The sequence below is a fragment of the Sparus aurata genome, chromosome 17 (assembly GCF_900880675.1).
Source record: "Sparus aurata chromosome 17, fSpaAur1.1, whole genome shotgun sequence".
Classification (NCBI taxonomy): Eukaryota; Metazoa; Chordata; class Actinopteri; order Spariformes; family Sparidae; genus Sparus; species Sparus aurata.
Window position 1 is genome coordinate 19,354,525 of NC_044203.1, and position 22,802 is coordinate 19,377,326.

General features: G+C 38.2%; 4 protein-coding genes across 6 annotated transcripts; 3 read left to right on the forward strand and 1 right to left on the reverse strand.

Moving 5' to 3' along the window:
- The first annotated feature begins 5,419 nt into the window (after nucleotides 1-5,419).
- On the forward strand, nucleotides 5,420-8,254 carry hcst (hematopoietic cell signal transducer). Its single transcript, XM_030392805.1, has 5 exons — nucleotides 5,420-5,469; nucleotides 5,797-5,875; nucleotides 6,059-6,079; nucleotides 6,303-6,437; nucleotides 6,722-8,254. Exons 2-5 carry the CDS (start codon nucleotides 5,830-5,832, stop codon nucleotides 6,763-6,765), a joined length of 246 nt encoding a protein of 81 aa, XP_030248665.1. The 5' UTR covers nucleotides 5,420-5,469; nucleotides 5,797-5,829; the 3' UTR covers nucleotides 6,766-8,254.
- Nucleotides 8,255-10,821: 2,567 nt separating this feature from the next.
- Nucleotides 10,822-12,279, forward strand: tyrobp (transmembrane immune signaling adaptor TYROBP). Its single transcript, XM_030394405.1, has 5 exons — nucleotides 10,822-11,055; nucleotides 11,147-11,167; nucleotides 11,268-11,405; nucleotides 11,517-11,590; nucleotides 11,696-12,279. The coding sequence occupies exons 1-5, from the start codon at nucleotides 11,019-11,021 to the stop codon at nucleotides 11,750-11,752; spliced, it is 327 nt and encodes a 108-aa protein (XP_030250265.1). The 5' UTR covers nucleotides 10,822-11,018; the 3' UTR covers nucleotides 11,753-12,279.
- A 290-nt stretch (nucleotides 12,280-12,569) lies between these two features.
- Nucleotides 12,570-16,367, reverse strand: LOC115567555 (uncharacterized). Of its 3 annotated transcripts, none has more exons than XM_030394255.1 (10): nucleotides 16,134-16,367; nucleotides 14,974-15,206; nucleotides 14,691-14,823; nucleotides 14,548-14,606; nucleotides 14,396-14,428; nucleotides 14,026-14,073; nucleotides 13,278-13,703; nucleotides 13,159-13,194; nucleotides 12,994-13,065; nucleotides 12,570-12,765 (listed from the first exon to the last, which is right to left on the reverse strand). In XM_030394255.1, the coding sequence occupies exons 3-9, from the start codon at nucleotides 14,696-14,698 to the stop codon at nucleotides 13,007-13,009; spliced, it is 669 nt and encodes a 222-aa protein (XP_030250115.1). In that variant the 5' UTR covers nucleotides 14,699-14,823; nucleotides 14,974-15,206; nucleotides 16,134-16,367; the 3' UTR covers nucleotides 12,570-12,765; nucleotides 12,994-13,006. The 3 variants fall into 3 exon arrangements, with proteins under 3 accessions (XP_030250115.1, XP_030250114.1, XP_030250113.1); XM_030394254.1 differs by having other exon boundaries at nucleotides 14,691-14,858; XM_030394253.1 differs by lacking the exon at nucleotides 16,134-16,367 and adding an exon at nucleotides 15,498-15,543 and having other exon boundaries at nucleotides 14,691-15,206.
- On the forward strand, nucleotides 15,560-22,233 carry LOC115567553 (casein kinase II subunit alpha-like). Its single transcript, XM_030394250.1, has 15 exons — nucleotides 15,560-15,629; nucleotides 16,363-16,454; nucleotides 17,318-17,393; nucleotides 17,576-17,704; nucleotides 17,794-17,905; nucleotides 17,986-18,087; nucleotides 18,188-18,238; nucleotides 18,335-18,394; nucleotides 18,524-18,607; nucleotides 18,702-18,812; nucleotides 18,926-19,027; nucleotides 19,988-20,088; nucleotides 20,179-20,327; nucleotides 20,476-20,565; nucleotides 21,383-22,233. Exons 4-15 carry the CDS (start codon nucleotides 17,604-17,606, stop codon nucleotides 21,496-21,498), a joined length of 1,179 nt encoding a protein of 392 aa, XP_030250110.1. The 5' UTR covers nucleotides 15,560-15,629; nucleotides 16,363-16,454; nucleotides 17,318-17,393; nucleotides 17,576-17,603; the 3' UTR covers nucleotides 21,499-22,233.
- Nucleotides 22,234-22,802: the final 569 nt, after the last annotated feature.

Below are 22,802 nucleotides of genomic sequence, written 5' to 3' on the forward strand. Positions count from 1 at the left end.
AACACAAAGGAACACAAGGACACATTATAACGAAGGGAAAAGGTTGACAAAGTATTTAATCATATGATAAAAGTAGAAAAACTTTCATGTGAAAAAAATCCAAATCCAATTCAAAGTGTTGATTATGAAAAAGCACAATATTATCAACAAAAAGTATTTAAAAGTACCTAGAGAATGGCTCATAACTGTTGATTATTATGAGTTGTTCAAAGGTAAACTTGGCAAAAAACTCAAGTACTGAAGTACAAAACTAACAGAGAGCCTGTAAGAGCCCTGCGTACAGATTATTATCTAGATCATTATAAGGTTCCGAAAAAAGACTAACACTCTGAGAGGAGCCAAGTGCTTTTACTCTAGATACCTTAAGTACATTTTCCTGGTGATGCTTATGTTGCTTCACTCAAGTTGAATTCCAATATTTTCATACTGTGATACTGTTTCTTTTACTTCAGTTATTCCTATAGAATTTGATACTTCACTAATGTATTTACTTGTAAGTGACATTTCAGTGTTGTTGTTAATATTTAATGTTACAGCCGGCACAGATGATGTTACACTAACTGAGGTTAACTAATCAATCATTTGGTACTTTAAACTACAATAATCAATCATATTTTGATCATGTTTATGTGAAGAATATTAATCTGTAAGTAATAAAAGGCAAGTTGTGATATCAATGTTGAGATATCAAAAGTACACTATTTACCTCTAAAACCTGATGACGCAGTGGCATAATAGATGTTTTCCAGCAGAGTACCTCAAAATTGTACGCCACTTGAATAAATGTACTTCAATCAGTTAAAAAAGTACTGTTACCACTCAATCAAAAAGGATTTCCCTTTAGTGCAACATTATAAACTATAACTATATAAACTATAACCATCTTAATGACATTAAATGAACAAATCTCTTTCCTTAATATTGTTCTGTGTCTCAATCTCAAACAACATCATTAAACAATAGAATATTTAGCGCAATGCTTAGATAAATTAAAGTGATATAGTAAAATTACATCTGTTTGAAAGCTACATTTTATGCCAACAAACTAATCACAAGTTAAAAACATATAGTTTCCCCAATGTTAACATATTTCAACCAAATATTTCTGTTAGTCCACATATCAGTGTGTCTGTCACCCACGGTGGAAGGCACGTTCCACTCTTGTGTTTCAAATTTTCACATTTGTCTGACTGTTGTGTTTATTTGGCTCACAACTTGTGTTTGTGTTTATAATTTGTGCCAGTCTTTTTTTTTATAGTAACCTTGTCTAGACACGATCTGACAGGAACGTCTGTGTCACCTGAAAAAACACCAACATCAAAACATCATATTGGAACAAAGTGATGACTCTCTCTTTACCAAATGACTAAACTCTTTACTACCCAGTTGCACCACAAATACCAACTAAGGGCCAAGCAACATTACAGAACAAATATAACAGTATACAACAAAGCGAGAAATTATCTAAATTACATAACAAGTGAGACAAATTTGAAATAAAAGGCAGTCCAGACCAAGGGATTAAAAAGGTAAATGAGGAAAATTGAATAATCAAATGAAGAAATCAGAATAGTAGATGAAAGGTGAACTTGTGTGTTCTAAGATTTAGCTTTCTTTTTTGGTCGTGAAAATCTTGTCAGTCTCTGTTTCAAAGGTGGAAACAAAGGCAATAAAAACTGAGTTTCATAGGAAGAGACAAATGGCCCTGAGACCAGAGGGCTGTAAAGGAAACAGACCTAAAAAGCGTGTCCGATGATTCATGAGTTGGGTTGTAACATCTAAATCAACAACAAAATCTTAAGATCCTAACTCTTCTTCTGGTCATCTTATTCTTGATTATAATTTATGTTATCATAGTAGTTTAAAAAAAATAAAAGATCCTCTTGTCATATGAAATGTCACATGTGAAAGTTGCCTCTTGTGTTTTCACATATGAATGAAATATTTCTTCATGTGAAATTTTCACTTTCACACATGTGATTTGCTCTTTTTTTTCCCATGCAGATTAGAATCTCCTCATGTGACCAACGAAGCATAGAACATGAAACCAAATGAAATTTGCTTATTCACATGTTGATTTTTTTAAACAATGAAAATAGAGTAATAGAAAATTGATTATTTTTCGCAAATGAATGATATCTACATTTTCTCATGTAAATTGCAAATGTTCTTATGCAATCGCATGCGGCTTAGAATTTCCACTTGTGGGAACAATAAAAAACAGGAAGTAGGAACAAAAAAAAAAAGGAATAATAAAAGAATAGATCGGTGACATGTAGATAATACAGGGCAACTCTGCTTTAAGGTATTAATAATGTATATAATGTTGACTCTATTAGAGACTGTTACAAGGTTTGTGTTCACATCTGAAATTTTTTCCCCTTCAATTCAGTCTGCATTACATTTGTTGAGATTGGACCTCCTTGTTGACTGAAAGGCAGTTTCAGTCCAAACAAAAAAGTGGTCATGGGGAAACAACAGGAATTTAATGAATAACAAAAGTGTGTGAAACGTGTAGGTTACATATTTCAATTTTCTAAGCATCGTCAGTAAAAGCTTCATAGCTCCATCTGCTGTTTCATTCAGAGGCAGAGAAACCAGAACCCAGAACGCTGACCTAAAATTGAAACTGATGACTAAACACATAGATCAAGTCGATCCCTTGAGGATTTTCAAGCTGACTCAAAATGTCTGTATTAAAATGTGTTTCACAAAAAAGCATCAGTTCATCAATGTGGTTGTGAGTGTGGGAAGTCAGAAGAGTCAAGAGTTAGCCAGCGTTGTTCATTCCTGCCCCATCAGACCTGATTCAGATGAATGGACCACTATCAGAGGTCACTATCGATGACAAGCTGATCATTTGAATCAGGTGTGGCTCATGTTATTGACTAAATGTATGTAAAGTATTACAAGTAAAGGTTTTCAAAGACACTCTAAATAAGTAATAATACAGTGTAATATTTTTACACTTAATGGAAGTTGTTTTTAAATGTTAGGTATTTTATACCTTATAAACACATGAGCTCCAGTAAATCTTTGGAGGTCATGTGAGGCTCAGTCACCTAAAAGGGATTACCTCAAATTATGGACAGATGTTGCAGTCTATAACTTTTAAAGTGTTTGAGGTTTGTTTGTTTGTTTGTTTGTTTTTTTTTTATGTAATTCAAACAATTGGATTTGTCTCTTTTGCTTGGTGAATCCCCTCAGGAAAAGTGTGCAGCTGAAATAGCTGTTTACAAAAGTCATACAAATAAAGAAATAAAAGCGATTCATTTTTAACCAATTTAAAAAGTAACCAGAGCAGCAAAGTATGTCCAATGAATTGCTTTTAGAGTGAATGTTTGAATTTTTTGCTATTTCAAATAGCCTCCCCACATTTATCGTAATCTATTGTAATGCATGAAAGTTTGGGTAAAAAGGTTTTATGGAGCTCTCTGATTCACTAATGGTACTTTTCTCCCCATCAGACAACACAGTTGAAATGTGTACTGTAGGTGCCATGCTAGAACTGGACAATGACAACCAGGAATACTAAAACTGCTGGAGCAGAACGATTCAGTGTCGTCAACTGGGGAGACTGCAAAAAGTAAAAATGGTGGGAAAAAAGATCATCTAAAGACAGCCTCTGAAAGGCAGGGGACTGGTTTGCTCCTTAACCGGCTGGTCAACAAGCTGGAGGCTGTCTCGCTCTAGTTAAGCTGGTCTCCTTTCCCAAAGTATGGACAAATTAGGGACTTAGGGATCGCAAACATCACCAGGAAACAGAACTTGAAAGCATTTCTGACTCAACATATACATATACATACATATTCAAGGGTTAGGTTTATGACTTCTAAATTAATCAAAATCAAATGAAACAAAAATAAATCCTCGAAATCCTACCTCTTTCTGATCATCTGATTATTTTAAATTTTGTACAAATATTTCAAAAAACAGAAAAACACAAGAAGCAACAAAGACACAAAAGAAATGAAATAATATAAGGCAACACAGTGTGGTGATCGGGACATGTAAATAGGACAGAGCTGCTGTATTGTTCATATATTAATGTACAGTGTGTACAACAGATGTTTGTGTTTCTACTCTGTACTGTATGTGAAGATGTGGACAATGTGTAATACTATGTGAACTCTTCATTGATCTAAACTACTTGTTTGGATTATGTGGCTCATAATGTACATCAGAAATTTGTCAGCATCATTTTAGACGATACTGGATGTTAATGCCTTTTGTTAAAGGTGCACTATGTAGTTTTGGGGCTAGAAATGTCTTCATTGCATTTTTTATTATTTTTTATTTTCATGCCTGAATAAACTAAATAAAGAAACTCTCATTGTTTTCATGACAGAATAAAGTGAATAAACACAGTTTCATACTGTTTTACTTTCTTTATATGTGGTGGACCCTGCCACCTTTTTATCTTTGAACAGTGTTCCCGTTACATAGTGCTGCTCCAAGGCAATTTTAGTCCAAACAAAAGATCAGTACTGAAAAAAGAGACAGGTATATAGAACAGAAGTGTGTGAAACTTGTAGGTCACATTTTCACTTTCAAAGGCATCAGTCTTTTGTGATGCAGGCCGTCAATAGAAGCCTCACAGCTCCATCTGCTGTTAGAAGTCCAAATCAATCTAATTCAAAGGCAAAAATGAAACTGACGACTAACCACACTACACCCTTGATAATGTTCAAGCTAGCGAATTGAGAGGTTAACGGGACTGAGCCAAAATCTGTCAAATTGATAGCATGAATCCTTCATTTGTTCAGGCATCGTGCACTGAGTAGAGTCAGAGGAGTCGACTGTGAGAGTACGAACACTGGGATGGCATTGAAACAACCCACACACTTCACTCCATGCTGTCGACATGATCTCTGGCCAGATGATCTCTGAAGCAGTCAGTGTCTCATTGAGTGTCTCATTAAACAGGCCCTGAGGATGATTCAGCTCATGTTCTCCAGTGAGCTCCAACTAGAAAATCTTCTGGCAGGAGTGATTCAGTTACCTGGTGTAGAAACAAACATTTTGTGTACCTAGATGTGCTGGTATTCTAAACTGTAAAAGATGCAACTGTCCTGGAGTTTTCACCGCATGGTTTGGTGTAGCACTGAATGCACTTGTGCAGCATTTCTTCATTGTCTTGAGCTGTGTTTTCTATCTGTGATTGTGTTTTCTATCTGTCTAGATAGTTATTTTTATAAGGTAGAGTGCAAAGTCGAAGACAAACTTCTCAGGAACGTGCAAGTGTTACTTTTCTTAATAATCTGCACATTCTGTCAGGTTAAACCATCAGTAATTAGACCAATAACAGCTGCTGTTATTAAACTGCATTGAGTTTGCAGGCAGAGTTTCAGCTCAGCGGGGGAAGGAAGAAGAACATGTGACGTCAGCTTTCAAAAGTGAAAACTGATTGGAAACTAGGGTCACATCATCTTTTGGATTCTGGACAGCAGATCAGCCCAGGCACAACAGGTATGAGGATCTTGACTCACACCGACTTTCTCTTCCTCATCCCACATTTTAACCATTTGTTTACCTTCTGTCAAGTCACATCTGAATGGTTTTATATGCAGTTTTAGATTGAACATAAACAAGCAGTATGTGTGGGAGGAGGTTTGTTTTAACGACGATCACAGAGCTTGCCTCATAAAGTCAGTTGACGGAGCTTGATCTTAATCTAATTTAATGATTTGATAGAGATTCTTTGTCAAGTTGCTTGTGATTATCTTCATGTTTTTGTCAAACAGCATTTGCATCTAAACTGTTTGTTTTCAAAGTCTGCCTCTTTTTGTCTTTCAGAAAAAGAACATAACTGAAGTAACAAACTTGGCAATGGCACCCAACAATGTTTTTATCATTGTACTGTTGTTTCTCTGCAGTAAGTTCGCTTTTTTTTACAGCTTTCCTCTCCTTCCTGCACACAAAACTCATACATGAAGGTGGTCTTACACAGGAACATGAAACCACAAACTTTTTGCTCGACGGAAATTTAACTGACAAATGTGTCGCTGCTGCTGCATTGCACGAAATGCTGATGTTTGTCTTCTTTTCTTTCTCTAAGACCTGGCTGTGGCGCTCACAGGTATGTTCGAAAAAATAAAGACACACACACAACTTTGGAATTCAATTATTATAGATTAAACATTGAATAGAATAATAATTCATAGTAACTGAATAGATATGGATTAGAAAAATCACAATGCAGAGCTAGACAACGACAACTGATGAATCATTTTTTCCAGTCGCTCTAAACTCACATCCTCCATCCCACTCGTCTTTTCCGTTTGTCTGCTTGTGTCCTTCAGACAGCACCGTGTCGTGCTACAGGATCGAGCCGGGGACGATGGCAGGTATCGTCTGCGCAGATGTGCTGCTGACCCTCATCATTGTCATCGTTACCTACCGATGTGCCAGGGTTCGGCGTCAAAAGATAGACAATGGTGAGGCAAAGAAGCTGAAGTTAAGCATTTTTTAGAACAGCTCATGGCTTTTTGTGTTATTGTTGTTTACTTATAACACACAGCTTATATATTTTTAAGCTTTTCTCTCTCTTGTTGACATTTTTGTTTAACATCATGCAAATATCACACCTGTCACAATATTCTCCCTACTTTATCACATTCTTTGTGCATTTGGTAACTTTCCTGTTCTCCTCTCTTCTCTTCTCTTCTCTTCTCTTCTCTTCTCTTCTCTTCTCTTCTCTTCTCTTCTCTTCTCTTCACAGCTAACAAAGTGTACATGAATGTCCGGGCCAACTGCAAGACCTAATCTAAAGACGATGTGGTACATGTTGAAGTTATGTTAAATTTAAGATTTGAATTTCTTTTTTTTTTTTTTTTTTAGATATATCACAAAATGTTAACTCAAGTGTACAAGTAAGAGTGACTGGCATATATAACATTTCTGCTTACTGGGGATACTCATTGATTTTTTTGTGTTAGAGCTCAAATTTTGACACAAAGTACCATTATTTGTCTACTGCAAATAGCAATTTTCCAGATCTCACCAACTATATTACAGAATTTATTTATCAGTGCAATTACATACAAGGAGTTGCACTGGTACAACCTGCCCCACCACTTGGACAAGTTGTAACAAAATGGAGACCACATTAAGGAATGTAGATTTGATGTTTGTTCCTCTCCTCATGAGGATCGGGAACCAATCAGGACCTGCCGTGTTGTCTCACGACTGTTTTTTGAACAGTTGAACTCAATTATAAGTTGATATGCAAATGTCCTGATTTAAAAATGTAAAGATAGTACTTTGACATACATACACATAAAAAAAAAAATACATACACCAGCAACCAAATCCGGCTGAGGTACCTGTCAAATGATCTGTAAGTTCCCACCATGTATCCTCAGTGTCACATTGTAGAGTGACAGAGCACTGTCTTTTACTGCCTCACCTCATCTAATGCAGATTGTAGCTGTATTGAATGTTATTGTATTCCAAAAGGAATACAATAGAGATAATATGTTTAGCTGTCTTCACGCTGTTATTTGGAACACTTCTTAAAAATGCGTTACACCATCCCCACCCATGTTTATCTAGCTGTAGCAGCTTATGCAGCATGGTGGTGGAAATCAGCATAGAAATGCCTTATATTTTAAACAAGGGACCATTCTGTAATCTATTACAAGTCACAACATTCAGATTTGAAGATTGTCACTTGTATTGCAGTCAAAGAGTTGGTCCAAAAATGCACTGTCTCACTGGAAAATGTGTGTTTTGGCTGTAAAATCTGTGTATTTAATCACACAGCTGTTGAAATTCACAACCCCGGCCAGGGAGGTTGTGGTCGTATATGGAATCAATGACATACTCACAGGTCATTCATTCATTGTGAAAGTGGCGCTGTTATAACCATTCCTCATCTCCACTACAGTAAGCACAGTCACAACTATTTATTCATAGAATATGACCAAAAAACTCAAAAAGCCAATTGACTTTTACTTATTGTGTATGAAGCATTAGATTTACAACTCTTTAAAAGCAGAAGAACAATTTATAAAAAGCCTTTTAAAGTTAGTAACAATGTGTGCTTGTGCTCTTCAGTATATAAGAGGCATGTTAGACTGGTCAAAAACTGTTAATCAAGTACAACTATTGCACTGTGACAACACCACACAGTGCCCTCTGCAGTCGGAAAATGTCTAAATACATTTTTTCATGAGCCCTGAAGATTTTATGTAAGTGTCCTTTATTCAAAATGAATGAAATAAATAAATTAGAAACTGACTCAGTGATTTTACTATATGTGTTTCACTGTCTGTCTGACAAACCATTTGGTTTACAATGTACAAAGAGAAATGTTGATGAAACAGATATTTTCGGCACATTAATGAAATAAGTTGGTCAGTGTTTTTTTGTGTCTTGGTGCGATGTTGGCTGGTCGCTTCGCATGCTTGTTGGTGAGCTTCAGGAGTTTTTCTTATCCATGTCATCATCCTGTACACCGAGACAACTGAGAGCTGTGACGAACAAAGCAGACCTGATTAGACTCGGGGCAGTTAGTGTCTCATTGTGTGCTGAGGTGACTGTGGTTAAAACACTGTCTGCCATTTTAGTCAAGCACACAACTTGTTGACCAAGCCAGCTCAACGTCTCATGATATCTGTCTGATCTACCTACTCTATACGTGCAGGGTTAATTTATCGCTAACCAAAGGTAGGCTGTCTATGCAGGGAACACACTCTTGAAGAGATAACACCAAGAGCTGTTTGTGCGACGCCACTGAGGAGATAAAATTAAGATTTGTATCAAAAAAGGTCTCTTGTTACTTGTTGCTAGGAGGGTGTGTGTGAGGAATTTCCCCTCAAGTCTCCATTTGCTAAAAAATTCAGTGTTTTTCTTTTTGTCCTGTCAAAAAGCCAATATAATCTGTTGAGTCTCTCAAGGTTGAGTTGTGGGATGCTTCCATTGTTTATCACTTTCTTTCACCGTTTTGTTTATGACACCAACACTTTTGATTTTATCTTCCTGTGAAAACCCACAATCAAATCTCACCTGTTTTTTAATTATAGTAGACACATTTTACTCAGCTCAAGACTTTTTCCATATAATTGCAAGCTCCTTGGTTCACATTCAACTAATTCCTTACAGATGAATTATCGAGCATCAATAAGAGATATGTCTGGGTTGCCAGGTCATGAAAAGTCTGGATGGTGAGTTGATTGTCAAGTCATTTGTAACAGGTTGTGAGTTTCTCATCAAATAGTTAAAGGTAGGGTATGCGATTCTGGGGAAAGATAATTGATTGTTTAGTCTCATTCCTAGGTTGTCAAACACTTGTGCTTTGGGTTGGTATCCGGCCTGAAATTCTGACCCAAAGCATCAGTAATTGATGACCTTGGAATGAGACTCAACCATCAATTATCTTTCTCCAGAAATTCCTTCTGCTACCTTTAAGTCATTAATAAATTTTTTGTGCAATATAACATCATGGTTTTAATTATAAGCATTAATAAGTTGGTAGATAAGTTGGATTTTTATCCAGCTCTTTTCTGAAAGGTCAGAGGTCAAATGACCTACAAGAGGATAGGTCCTGAAGAATGAACATGCTTAAAGATAAACTAGAATGGCGCTCAGTAGAGCACATACCTCTGCCAAAGCCCACCAGTGCCCTTTATCCACATCAAATCAGGATCAGAATCAGAATCAGAAATTCCTTTATTAGTCTCACAAACAGGGAAATTTGTGCCTCACAGCAGCCAAAGGACCGCTTAATATAACAATAAACAATAATAACAGTTAAAAATAAACAATATAATAAAAAGGTAAGAAGAAGAGCTAGAACAGAAAAAGAAATAGAATCATATATATACACAATATGTGCAAACATAAACAGTGTAATTATAAACATGCTGACTCATAGTTACCATCCACTTCAATATGCTTTTTTTCATCAAGATCAATGCATAATTCCCTGAGAGATGTTGAAAAACACCCTATCTCACAATGTTAAAGAAACTGGGTCTGTTCTGGGCTGAGACACATCCTCCATCCAAGTTTCGTGGAAATCTATTTAGTAGTTTTTGTGCAATCCTGCTGACAAACCAACCAACCAACAAATGGACACAAGTAAAAGCAAGACCTCCTTGGTGGAGGTAATAAATTGTCCTTCTATCGGAAGGATTTTTCAAATACTAGCAAACAAAAGGTTGTTTACACCTGACGTATACAGTATCAGTACATTGCGATACTTTTTTAACTGAGGCGTCTACATTAGCTTCTGTAGCAGCTTGTTTGAGAAGTGTTTCTAATTATGAGGAACTTTATACATGCGCTCCTGTTTTATTGATAAATCTTGTTATACTTTTTGTTGTTGTTGCCTGTGTATGTGCGCTTTACACGTGCATGCTGTATTTTTATATAATGGCCATTAGAAATGTTTTGTCATTCGTATTATAACATGAAACAATGAAGAACGATGAAGGCGTGCTTTCATTTCGCTGACAGAACAGTATCGTTACAGATAAACCTGTGGTTTAACGATGGCTCTCAGACTAAAGCAGAGACTGTGGCCTACCACCTACACTAAACCACAGGTCATGAGGAAGCACTCTATTTGAAGATACAATCGCATGTATTTCAGCAGAAACTGCAGGTGTAAAGGAACTGACCTTATTACAGCTTGTCATGTTGGCTATCAATATACAAGCCAGAAGGCCTGAATCCTTATGGTCGCATGTGACCGGATTCTTGTTTATGACTAGCGAACGCTCACATGAATGTGATGTTACGAGGAGCGGGGACAGAAACACCAGCTTCCTCTTCTCTCAGCGGGCTCCCTCCTCTTCCTCTTAGCGCTGTCACATGCTGACAGCCCCCACACAGCTGCCAGTATCGCCCTCGGACACTACTTCCTCTGTGAACCCTCCCATCGCAGACATCCAGCATTTTGTTTATGGGTACGACAACACAGCCATTTGAAAGAGAGCAGAAGGACAGGTGGCCCTCGACCTCTCCTTCTGATTTCCTCCTTTACCCCCCTAAAAAAACCACACATCAAGAAGATGTCTGACGCTCTTTGTATTGTGGGTTCGTTGTTTGGTGAGTGGCGTCTCCCGTGTGTTTTGACAGTGAATGACTGTAGCTGTGAGGTTTTTTTGATCTGATGTTTTACAAACTCTTTGTCTTTCAGGGTCTGTAGAAGGACAGCAAGGTAAGTAACTCTCCTTAACATGTTGCTGCTTTGGGATGCTGGAATTATGATGGTGTGTGGGTTTTGTTTTTGTTGTCATAACCTCGCCTCTGTTTCACAGATTTTGGCTCCTGTTACGTAATAAACATTGGATCAGTAATAGGCATTATTGCCTCTGATATTGTCTTGACCATCTTCATCGCTATTTCTGTGTTCTGCTTTGCGACTCACCACAAGAGACGGAGGGACTCTCATGATGGTGAGCACTGACTTTATGTGTACAGCTGCCTATTTGTGAAAATGTTGTTGCCCACGTATCAGGTAGATGTTGACACTTTTTTTTATGTATTTATTCATTTATTTTTTACAGGTAGGCCTAGCAGAAATCTACCACCATCAGTATCAAAGAAAATGGCAACAGAGGTCACAGAATCACCCTATCAGGTAAGCATAATCTAAGCCCTTAAAAACAAAAAATAAGCACATTTGCCAGTTTGTATTAACTAATCATCTGTTTTTGCTTCAATTGCTATTCGACTTTTTTTGTAGGAGTTACATGGAGTCCAGTCAGACGTGTACAGCGAGCTTCGGCACTTCAAGAAATGAAACAACGGAAAAATTCCAACAACATCTGTAATTTTTTTTTTCTCAAGCTGCACAAACTCTTCTACACACATCTTGTTACGCCGCTGGCATCATTTTAGGTAACTACATACAATACATGTACTGTATATGTATTCTGCATGTAACTGATTTATATTGTATTCACTGAGTACTGTGTTGTGCTGAACGTGATGTTTGCTGTATTATATTCTTTGTTCACAAATCATAAGCTGTCTTAAAAATATGTATTTATATCAAACTAATTGTAAATAATAAACCAAGGAAATGAAACGATGCATTCTTTACAGTCTCTCTCTTTTTGTATTTATATTTCAGGAGAGAATTTATACACATTATACAAACTTTCAATTTTTTTTAGCTTTCAATATACAGAACCTTCAGATATTGAGATAAAGTGACACATTTCTACCTTCAGTTAGACCTCGTATAAATTCTTCTTGGAATCATTATCATTTGTGAGACCACGATCAAATATTAAACTGTACTCTGTTTAAAGGTGCAATATGTAAGAATGTAAGTGCTCTTCTTTCTGTTGAATATGAATAAAATGTGTTTTTCATTGATTAAACAAGTAAATTAGGCTCGTCTTAGTTAAAGCTGAAGAGGAAAGACTTGATTTCAGACACTGTGTTGTGAGCAACAAGGAAAAAATAGGCTGAGAAAAATTCCTTGTCGACATTTTAATGGGCTTATTTTGTCACTTATTAGAGTAAAAAGCCAAAAGGGCGTGTTGAATGTATTTAACTCGCCACTCTCACACATCGACCAGCTAAAAAAAAACTACAACTATCCGATCCAATATTGTTGAAACCTCTTTATTTCTTAAATGTTTTTCAAATGGTCACATAACAAAAAAGCAGAGAGAAAAAAATCCATATAAATGTCTAATTTTGGATGAAAAAGTCCCAGGAGCGACTGTATTTGGACGCAGCCTGTGTGCATCATATGACTCAACAGATGGCGGCCTCTGACTCATTATGAGGAAGGAATAGAATCTGAAAAAAAAAGATTGGAAAAAACAATTCTTATCAACATTACATTCGTACTGGATGATTAATAAAGACGGATCTAGGAAACATCTCATCCTCTAATTAGATGAGGATGGAACGAAACTGAATTAAATTAACATCATGTGGTAAACACAACAACATGTCATGCGCTGTTGGTGGATGGAGATATAAGAAGTAAAGCATGCGTCTGATTCAAATGCAGAGGAAACAGACCTCTGTATGATCGTCAGGACGCTCTGTTCTTGCCTGGAACAGACGAGCTACTGGGCCTGTGCTCTGCAGGTGCTGAAGTTAGAAAGAGTAGCTATAAGTGAGGAAAGCTGTCACTGTATTCATTTGTATACAATATTCAGTAGTGTAAGGAGAAACAGTTTTTACCTGGATTGGTTTCAGAGCTGATGAATTCTCTGGTTTCTTTGGGAATATAAACATCAGTTTTTCAGCCTTTGATTGCTCACAACATAATCCTTGGAACAATTTTTTTTATGTAATCTTACCGTCGTAGTCTGTATCTCCTCTGTTGTCCATTGGAGGAGGTCTGCGGTTGTCGTCCTCCACGCTGTCCTGATCCGCTGGTTCTCTGTTTCGGCCTGGAGCCAACATACCCTTTAATCCATCAGCTCCTCCTGGTGTTGCCTTTCTCTTGAGATTAGAGCTCAGACTGGCATTGTCAGTCACTTGATCTCTGCTTAAACAGACGAGCTGAGCATCCACCGTCACTCCCTCCTCGCCGTTCAGATCAGTCGGCTCTTTGCTTGCTTGGTGTTCCCTGGGTGGACCGTCGTGCCCTCTGCTCCCCTGGTCCTGAACCAACCGGCTGCTCATCGGCCCCACATTTCCTTTGTCTCCTCCTGTTTTCCTCTGTGATGGTATCTTTAGTTTCTCCACAGCTTGAGGAATCATGATCTCGTGGCTGTCAGGGTCTATGAATCAAAGTTATTACAACATCATCAATATATTTGTCTGCACTTTTACTGACATTGGGATGTTATAGACTTCTGCTTTTATCAGATATATCAGGCCTTGAAGTATATTCTTTTATCCGTATGAAATGAGATATTTTACGTCTGACACATCTGTAAACGAGACAAAACACTACGGATGACAAGCACCATCAATGCAAAGCTGTTTGCATTTTGATGTGTTGCTTGTGTACTATGACTATTTAGTAATCAAAGTAACAATGAAATTAGAGCTAGTGTGTATTTATTTCTTTTAATGGGGACAAAAATCACAAAAGTGTACCTTCAGACTCCGGCTCCTTCACAGGTTTACCCGGAGGCTTTTCATATGCTGCAGATATGAGTAAATATATGGTGATTATCACTGGGGTGCTCATATATGTTTGCTTGGTACAACCTGACGTGCAGGGTAAATGATAAAATAAACAAAATGTACATCTGGTCTGTTTTTGCCTCTGGTCTGAATCTGATCTTTATCTTCCTGGGGAACAAAAACTACTTTGAGGATCCGGTCAGGTGAGCTGCCTTCCTGTTTTAAAACCGAACACGTCTCAGTACATTCGATGGTTACTGTAGACTTTGTGTTACAGACCGGTTACAGGTGCAGGCATGTTCTTTGCAGTCGTTGATAAAAAATATATTGGTAAACTCACCATTTAGGAAGCTTAACACATGTTCTCTTCGGGCTTGAGACGATAGAAAGGAAGATAAACATTATCCACACTGCCATATTAAATACATCTTAGACATGCATTACAACAGTTGAGTAAAGTCAAAATAAATTATTTATTTCATATCGATTTACCTCTGATTGGGGTTGTTACCACCACAGTTGCAAACAAAAGAGGTAGACAATGCGCAAGGCTGAAACAAATAAAACAACAACGGTAGCATCAATGGCAGGTGTTTGAAAAGACAATTACTATAAGACAAAATAGAAAGACTTACAGCTTCATCGCTGACTTTTGGTCCCCAGCCGTGTCCACTGTTCATCAGCAAAAGTGCTGTGAGGCTTTTATAAGTGTTCTGCTGCTTTATATCCTGAATTTCCACCTTTAATAGCTCCAGTTAATTATAGATTCTGGATCAGATTGTTGTTGCAGTCAATGACTACTTCTGTGTGTTTAACAGGGCACGACTAGCAACAATTAGGCTACAGGAAACATTTACAAGGGCCCATTCATCATATCAATTCAAGATGAAAACAGAAGTCACCAACACTCAAACTCACATAAAGGGTGAGTCTTCCTCTCTGTTATGTATTGATTACAGGTGGTTGGCCACTTCAGGGAAAATGCCCCCTGGCTCGTTCCATCCTTTGAAGCGATGCCACAGACCTTGTATTGTTTTCTGTCACTGTTGTCCATTTACTGTGTCACCCCTGTTCTTTGTTGCAAACAAAGAGCTTTTTTAAAAACAGGCCCTAGTGAGCACAGTCTGGAAAAGTCTCTCTCTAGAGATACCCTGAAAAATGGAGAGCACAAGGTTGTGGGAATTAAGAGATAAAAAAACAACAACAATAAGTTACTTTCACCATTATATATTTAATTTAAATGAACAAATAGAACACAATATGCCCCCAACAGTGTTGAATCAATGCCTGTGTTGGTCAAACATGCTGCTAGTGGAAACAAACAGTGACATTAAGCTGAATTTACACCGACTGTGGCTAAGAAATATTCTTTGTAACTATCCAAAAATGACTGAGTACAGACGCAGACTGACTGCAGATAAAAGTTTGTGCTTGTATCAGACCTGTTGGTGGCAGAGGGAGCTACAGTCCCCCCATGAAACAGAAAAAGGAGAGCGCCCTCTGTGGGAGAGGCTATTCGCACTAAGCTCTTGATCCCAAGCATCGCCATATTGACGTCCCAACAACGCTGAGAGGTAATCGTGTTATTTAACCGCAAATCGTCGTAGGTTTGGGGCCACTGTTCAGTGTTTTATATGTGGGGGAAAGCTGGGAACAAGTCACACGGTCGCGGTGCCGTCCTGCTGTTCGATCACAGTGTTTGTAGGGTGTTTTTTCAAGGCGTTGTCAGTCAGTATGCCTCGCCAGCCTTAGCCAGCAAGCTATTCACTCCCCTAGCCTGCTAGCTTAGCACTTTCTAGCTTTAGGAAATCTCTTTTTCGAAGCTAGTTGTTCGCCCTTTCACTAAAAACGACCGCCAGAATGTTTTCCCGGCTGTTTTGACGTGGGCTGTTTATTTCTCGCCGTGAAAATCTCATAATGTGGCCGAGAGCTAGTTGTGACTTTCCAACCGGCTTTTCCCTCTGCTGTTGACGAGCTAATGCTAACTAGCCAGCTGCCCGGTTCGCCTGGTGGCTAGCTGTTAGCTTGACTGCACTTGTGCAGGCCTTGGGCCACAGAGGGTTTGTGCGTACACTCACCTTTTCATTAAAGTACTAAGCGGGCAAACCGGCTGTAACTAAACGAGTGGTTTCTACCGCAGAGCCCTTTTGTCGATTAGATGCTTCTCATAAACCCATTAATTTATCGTAGCCTCGTAGCTGACCTGGCTTGGCATACGCTAGCTCACATAGTTTGCTCTTGTTTGCTTAATTGACAGCATTGATTTTAATCAACCTACTTTCTGTCCTTTTTTTTTTTTTCCAACAGGAGATACTGCCTTGGTGTAGCCCCCAGTGATGACTGTATTGAACCCTGTACCTCCTGATTAGACTGGTTGGATGCCCCCATTTAACACTCAGGTTTGTATGTTTTACATGCCTCTACATTTAGACACATTGAACACCGATGATTTAATTTAGATATGTGCTATCTCTCTGTGAAGCAACATGCTGCCATTTTAGTTTGTTGGATTTTCTTTACGTTCCTCTAGCGCGTTAAAAACATGTATACTCTTATGTGAGTTTCTCATATTCAGATCAACAGTGGAATAAAAGTTTATGTGAAAACCTCTTAATCTTTGAACGTTTCTCAGTCCTACATATGGTGTTGAGCTTATATGGATGTTTGGGCTACAGTAGCGATGGGATGATAAAAGATTTGATTGCAAATTGTGATTAAAACATAGATTGGTTATTGTGAATGTTCATTATTGAGATAATCGTGAGTGTCCTCACATGAGTGACTTGAAAAGACCGTCTGGCTCACTGGTACAGTCCTGTATTGATTTCCTGATTTATTTTGAATTGCCCAAGTGTGTCACCCCAGCTGAGGACATGCCTCGTACAGTGCATCCCCCCACAAAAACAAGTTAAATCCAGGTTTGTGAAAGACAGGGAGATGAGGGTACCGCTATTTATTTGTCCTTTATTAGTGAAGGGGGACTTTATGATTTATTGCATTTATTTAAGATTTTTAAAAATTGTTTTTCAAAAAAAAAAGATCTGCAATCCTATCTGTGATCCATAAAAACATGTATTTTTCCAAACAAAATGTTAGGTTTAAGTGATTGCTGTAGTTTTAAGAATATTTTGATGAGTATCTGGATGATATCATGAATCATAATTATGTTGGACAGTGTTATCGTGACATAAAATGATCACGTCGTCCTACGCCTAGACTGTAACAAGCCACCTGTCTGTTTTATATCTCATTGTCCATGTAGCTTTCTTACCATAAAGGCATCTCAACTGCTCCTGTTCCGATTCATCGATCACATCATCCTGGAGGGAACCTTCCAGGTAATGTGCTGTATGGTAATTAGATTACATTTATATCACCAATTTTAGTTTCTGCTATCCTTGAGTTCAGACCATTGTACATTAGTATGCAGTTCTTGTGAATTGACTGTTTTCTCAGTTGTAATCTTTGCTGTTATTTAAAGTAACTCATCTTTTTTTTTTTTTCAAATGTTTTGTTGTAGGAGATTTAGAGAAGATCCTGTGTAGAATATGTCTGGCCCTGTCCCAAGCCGCTCTCGAGTTTACCCCGATGTAAACACACAGAGGCCTCGGGAATATTGGGACTATGAGTCCCATGTTGTTGAATGGGGGTAAGTGATTGCATCAGTTTAAATTGTCTCATTTGGCTTTGTTGATACTATCTCAGCATTGTTGAATGTTTTTATTTCCTCGTTTTCAGGAACCAGGATGACTATCAGCTAGTCAGAAAACTAGGCAGAGGCAAATATAGTGAAGTGTTTGAAGCCATAAACATCACAAACAATGAAAAAGTGGTCGTCAAAATACTGAAGGTATGTGGATAATCAGTTGATTGTCCTGATTATTTGATTTGATTTGCAAATGTTCTTCACAAGACCGCCTCTGTTCACAGCCTGTGAAGAAAAAGAAAATCAAGAGAGAAATAAAGATCCTGGAAAACCTGAGGGGTGGCCCAAATATCATCTCACTGTTAGATATCGTCAAGGATCCTGTGGTAATTAAAATCCTCTTTTTCACATTGTAAAAATGTAGCACTTAATTACGTGTAAGGTTTAGTTCGTAATCACACATTTGTTCTTGTACTTTTGTTTTAGTCCCGAACCCCTGCTCTGGTCTTCGAACATGTGAACAACACAGACTTCAAGGTAAATATTGGCACTTTTTGACTTGTAATTTAACATTTGCTAATACTGACTTATTTTTTTACACATAGCTCAACATTTATATTTATTTTCTTACAGCAATTGTATCAAACCCTATCTGACTTTGACATACGGTTCTACATGTACGAAATCTTAAAGGTAAGAAATGGCTCTCGACACACTCTTTGTTACACTCCATTTTGTGATCTGTATTGGTTGTTCATTATTTGCTATACACCTATAAAGCTTTAAATCTATTAACATATTTTTTTCCTTTTAACCTGATAGGCTCTGGATTATTGCCACAGTATGGGCATTATGCACAGAGATGTCAAGCCACACAACGTAATGATCGATCATGAACACAGAAAGGTATTGTCTCACGTGCCGACAATTCTCCTCACGTAACACTAACACATTACAGTTTTTGAAAATAGACTCACGTTTTTTTTTTTTCAACTTCCAGCTCCGCCTAATCGATTGGGGTTTGGCAGAATTCTACCACCCAAACCAGGAATACAACGTGAGAGTGGCATCCAGGTACTTCAAAGGACCTGAACTGCTGGTAGACTACCAGGTAAAGCTCATGTACACCACTTAGTTAAAGTGATGCTTTGGATTTATAATATTAAAGAAGAGAGAATTTGTTTGTACTGTTCAAGCCTTCTCATCCCCCTCTGTGATTTGCAGATGTATGACTACAGCTTGGACATGTGGAGTTTGGGTTGCATGCTCGCCAGCATGATCTTCAGAAAGGAACCGTTCTTTCACGGTCATGACAACTATGATCAGGTAGGAAAAATCAGCTCTTTATTGCATTTTTTTGGTGTCTGTGGTCATAAAACTGTGGCTTAAAGCAAGCAGTGTGTGGTATTGTATTTATGTTTAACCTTGCGTAATGCATATTATTTACGTAGTCAAACCACTTTCTTCTTGCATTGAATAGTTGGCCACATCACAGCTCTGCTTGAGTACCAGGATTTTAAGTCTTTCTCAAAGTTATATCCACCGTTATGAGTGAGGCTGGACATATTAATTAGTAACTTTCCTGTATTTTGCTTTCTTAATGCAAAACAAAAGGGGGTGTAAGACAAATGTAGGTGTGCACCAGCAGATACTGGTCATGGCACATTTTACCCCCTTGGATGGTGTTATTTGTGTTGTAGATTTACCCTACCTACGCTTAGGCATTAAACGCAACATTTCCACTTCATTTCATGACATTCCTGGCTTAGTTCTTTTTCAATGCCTGTGAGACTATGTTTGTAATGATGTTTCAGTTCTGTTGCAATAGCAAGTATTGATTTAACATTTAATTTTTCAAGTAATGTCAAAGGACTTCCACACCGCGCTCAGAGATTGAGCTCTAAATATTTATCCAGTCACCAGACAAACCATGTGTAATTTCTTTAAAAGGTTCATTATGTCATCATTTAATCATAATGTTTATGCTGCAGATGACTGTAGACAATGTAACAGAGGGATGTCCAATGGTTCAGTTAGGTGTGATGATTGAAAAAAATCTTCTAAACCGTATAAGGTATTTTAGTGAAACATGCACATTGTTGTGGTTAAACAACATTTATTCATATATTAAGTTCCTACATTTACCTATTTTATTGACAGTGTATACCCTTCGTACAAACCCACTACCTGCCTAACAAAAACACTGCAGGCTGTAATAGAATCCAGACCCCTCAATACCTTTTCATGATGAAGTGTAGAATTTATGGGGTTTTTTTTATCTTGCAGCTTGTGCGAATCGCAAAAGTACTCGGCACTGAGGACCTGTACGACTACATTGACAAGTACAACATTGAGTTGGATCCACGGTTCAATGACATTCTCGGACGGTAAAGCATTGTAGCTGTTTGAATGTTTCGACCTAGAGTTTGGCTGATGAATACCTCACACTAACACCCAATTCCCTGTTGGTTCTCCAGACACTCCCGCAAAAGGTGGGAGAGGTTTGTGCACAGCGAGAACCAGCACCTGGTCAGCACAGAAGCGCTAGACTTCCTGGACAAACTGCTGCGCTACGACCATCAAGCTCGCCTCACGGCCAGAGAGGCCATGGATCATCCCTACTTCTGTAAGTTTCTTTTTGTGCACATTGTGTTTATTTCCCTGCTGGCATCTCTAATTGCTTAAAATCCATTTTTTGTATACTAGGTACAGTAGCTTGATTGTGTTAAAACATGTATTTTGTTTATTTTGCTCAAACCCACTTTTGTTCTCAGATCCCATCGTTAAAGATCAGGGAAGAGGGGCCACTCCTGGAGGGATGGCTGCCAGCTCCACGCCAGTCAGCTCCTCAAGTATGATGGCCGGTGGGTAATCCTTAATTTAAAGGACCAGTTTACATATGAAATGCTCCCCTCACAATCTATTTTAGAAAGTTAAATCTCTAATTTCCAGCCAAACAAAACTCAGATTGTGAAAGGCTACATCTATAAATCTGCGTTTTCATGAAAGGGACCAGAGTCAAATTAGGTCATGGGTCATTATTTTACCCCCCAAAAAGTCTCTACTCTAGTATTTTCCCAAATTTGGGGGGTGGAGCCTGCAGCACTGAACATTTCTGATTGGTTAAGTACTTGCAGCGTTTTACTTCAGCCATAATTTCTACAGTCGCAAACTTTTCTTTGTTTTTAAAATTCCTCATACCACGACACATCAACATGCAGTTACCGAAAAAGCTCAGGACAGATGGCTGACGTTCATCGTTGTATAGTCGCATGCAAAAATGAGTTAAAAACAGTCATTGGCTTTTCATACATGAGTGAACCAATTTGCCTAATCTTCACGGGTCTAGACCATGGTGGAAACACAAACGACATCGGGCTTAAGCAAATTTATTGTTGCTTAAACATTACTTCCTGGGAGTAAAAGTTTGGGTTAGTTTCATTGAATAAAGCTGCCTAAACTTACTATTTTTGTGGGGCCTCAAATGAGACAAACATTTCTTTGCAGCCATTTTCAGATGATTTGACATACAGATGATCCTTTTACAGCAAGGATCATCTGAAAAAAAAAAAACGTATCTCACAATACAAATGTATCTTTGGTTGCCATTGAAGTTACAACTTGAGTTTGAGATTGTGATGGCGTATAAATATGATTAATGGGCATCCTCTTGTCTCATAGGCATCACCTCAATGTCCTCCTCGCAGCCACTGGCTAACATTGCTGGATCACCCGTCATCTCTGCTCCCAACACTCTGGCCACACAAGTCCCTGCAGCCACCGGGGCTCAACCCTGAAGCCACTTCCTCACCCGTGTTTATGTGTGCTCATGGCCATGTCCTGCCTAGCTCTCCTAGCCAGGGCCATGGCTCCCCTTTTTATGTTGGAAAATAACAAAGAAGATTTAAAAAATTGCTTTTCACATTCAGTTATATCTTGACACCTGGACTTGACAGAAATGTATTGTTGCACCTGTCAGGCTTATTAGAATTAATTTGGGTGTGTTATTTGACAATGCCATTGTCTAGAAATTCTAATAAGATGTAGACATGAAGAGAATGGATAATAAAATTTATTTTGTATGTTCCAAATATACAGTCTTGCTTGAAACTGTTTGATGGGGATCCTGCTGTATTACACTGTGAACCTTTACACGACTTCACAAAACAGAGTCAGGAACCTGGTGTGCCCCACATAACAGTGCTCGCTGGTTGCACACGACATGTAATGTGCAGGAGTTGTTGGTGTTTTGAAGTTGTTAGATGCTATAATTCTTTAATTGGACTTTTTGTAGATATTCTACAGTTACTGTCAGGTTGCATGCACCCAATGCTGAGTATCACAGGGTCAATAGTTTGCCAATCTTATGTTACTTTCACTTCTATATGTGTATGTATGTGTTCATGTTTGTTTTTTATGAAGTCTCTTACACATGATTTTGATTACATAGACAATTTTGTAACTTTTTGTTTTATGTTGGGAGGAGTCATCACCTACAAAAACAACTTCAAAAATAAACAATTTAAACAGGGTTTTGCGGGCGCTACATGTTCTTGAGTATGCGGTCCGTTGACTGGTTGCATCGGCACTGTGAGTGGATTCAAAGTAGGGCAGCGTAGTCCGTGTATTCCACAAGGCAGCCATCCTCTGGTAATTAATTTTAGCACCAAATAAGTTATGTAACAAAGTGGAATCCCCTGTTGTTTTTTAGCACTGTGTTCATAAATTCACATCTCTGTCATTGTAGTTCCAACAAAGTGAGTGCAGTGCTTATATCCTTAATCTCTCTCTCTACATAGTCTTTTACTTTGCAGAGGCAAGTGATAAAAGCTGAATGTGTAAAGCAGTGGATCACATTTAGAGCACAGCTGTCGGTCCTTGCCAAAAAAAGGGGTGGGGGGGAGTACATGAACACCTCAGACCACATTAGACTCCCAACTCGTTACAATAACGTGGAAGATAAGTCTGCATGACTCATTCATGTTCCCCGCTGAAAGCAAGAATATGCAGACCAGGCAGTGACAAAACTAAACTGGCTGCTCTTATGACACCTAAAAACTTACATGACTCCTGCCATTACACATGCTATCAGACCTATATT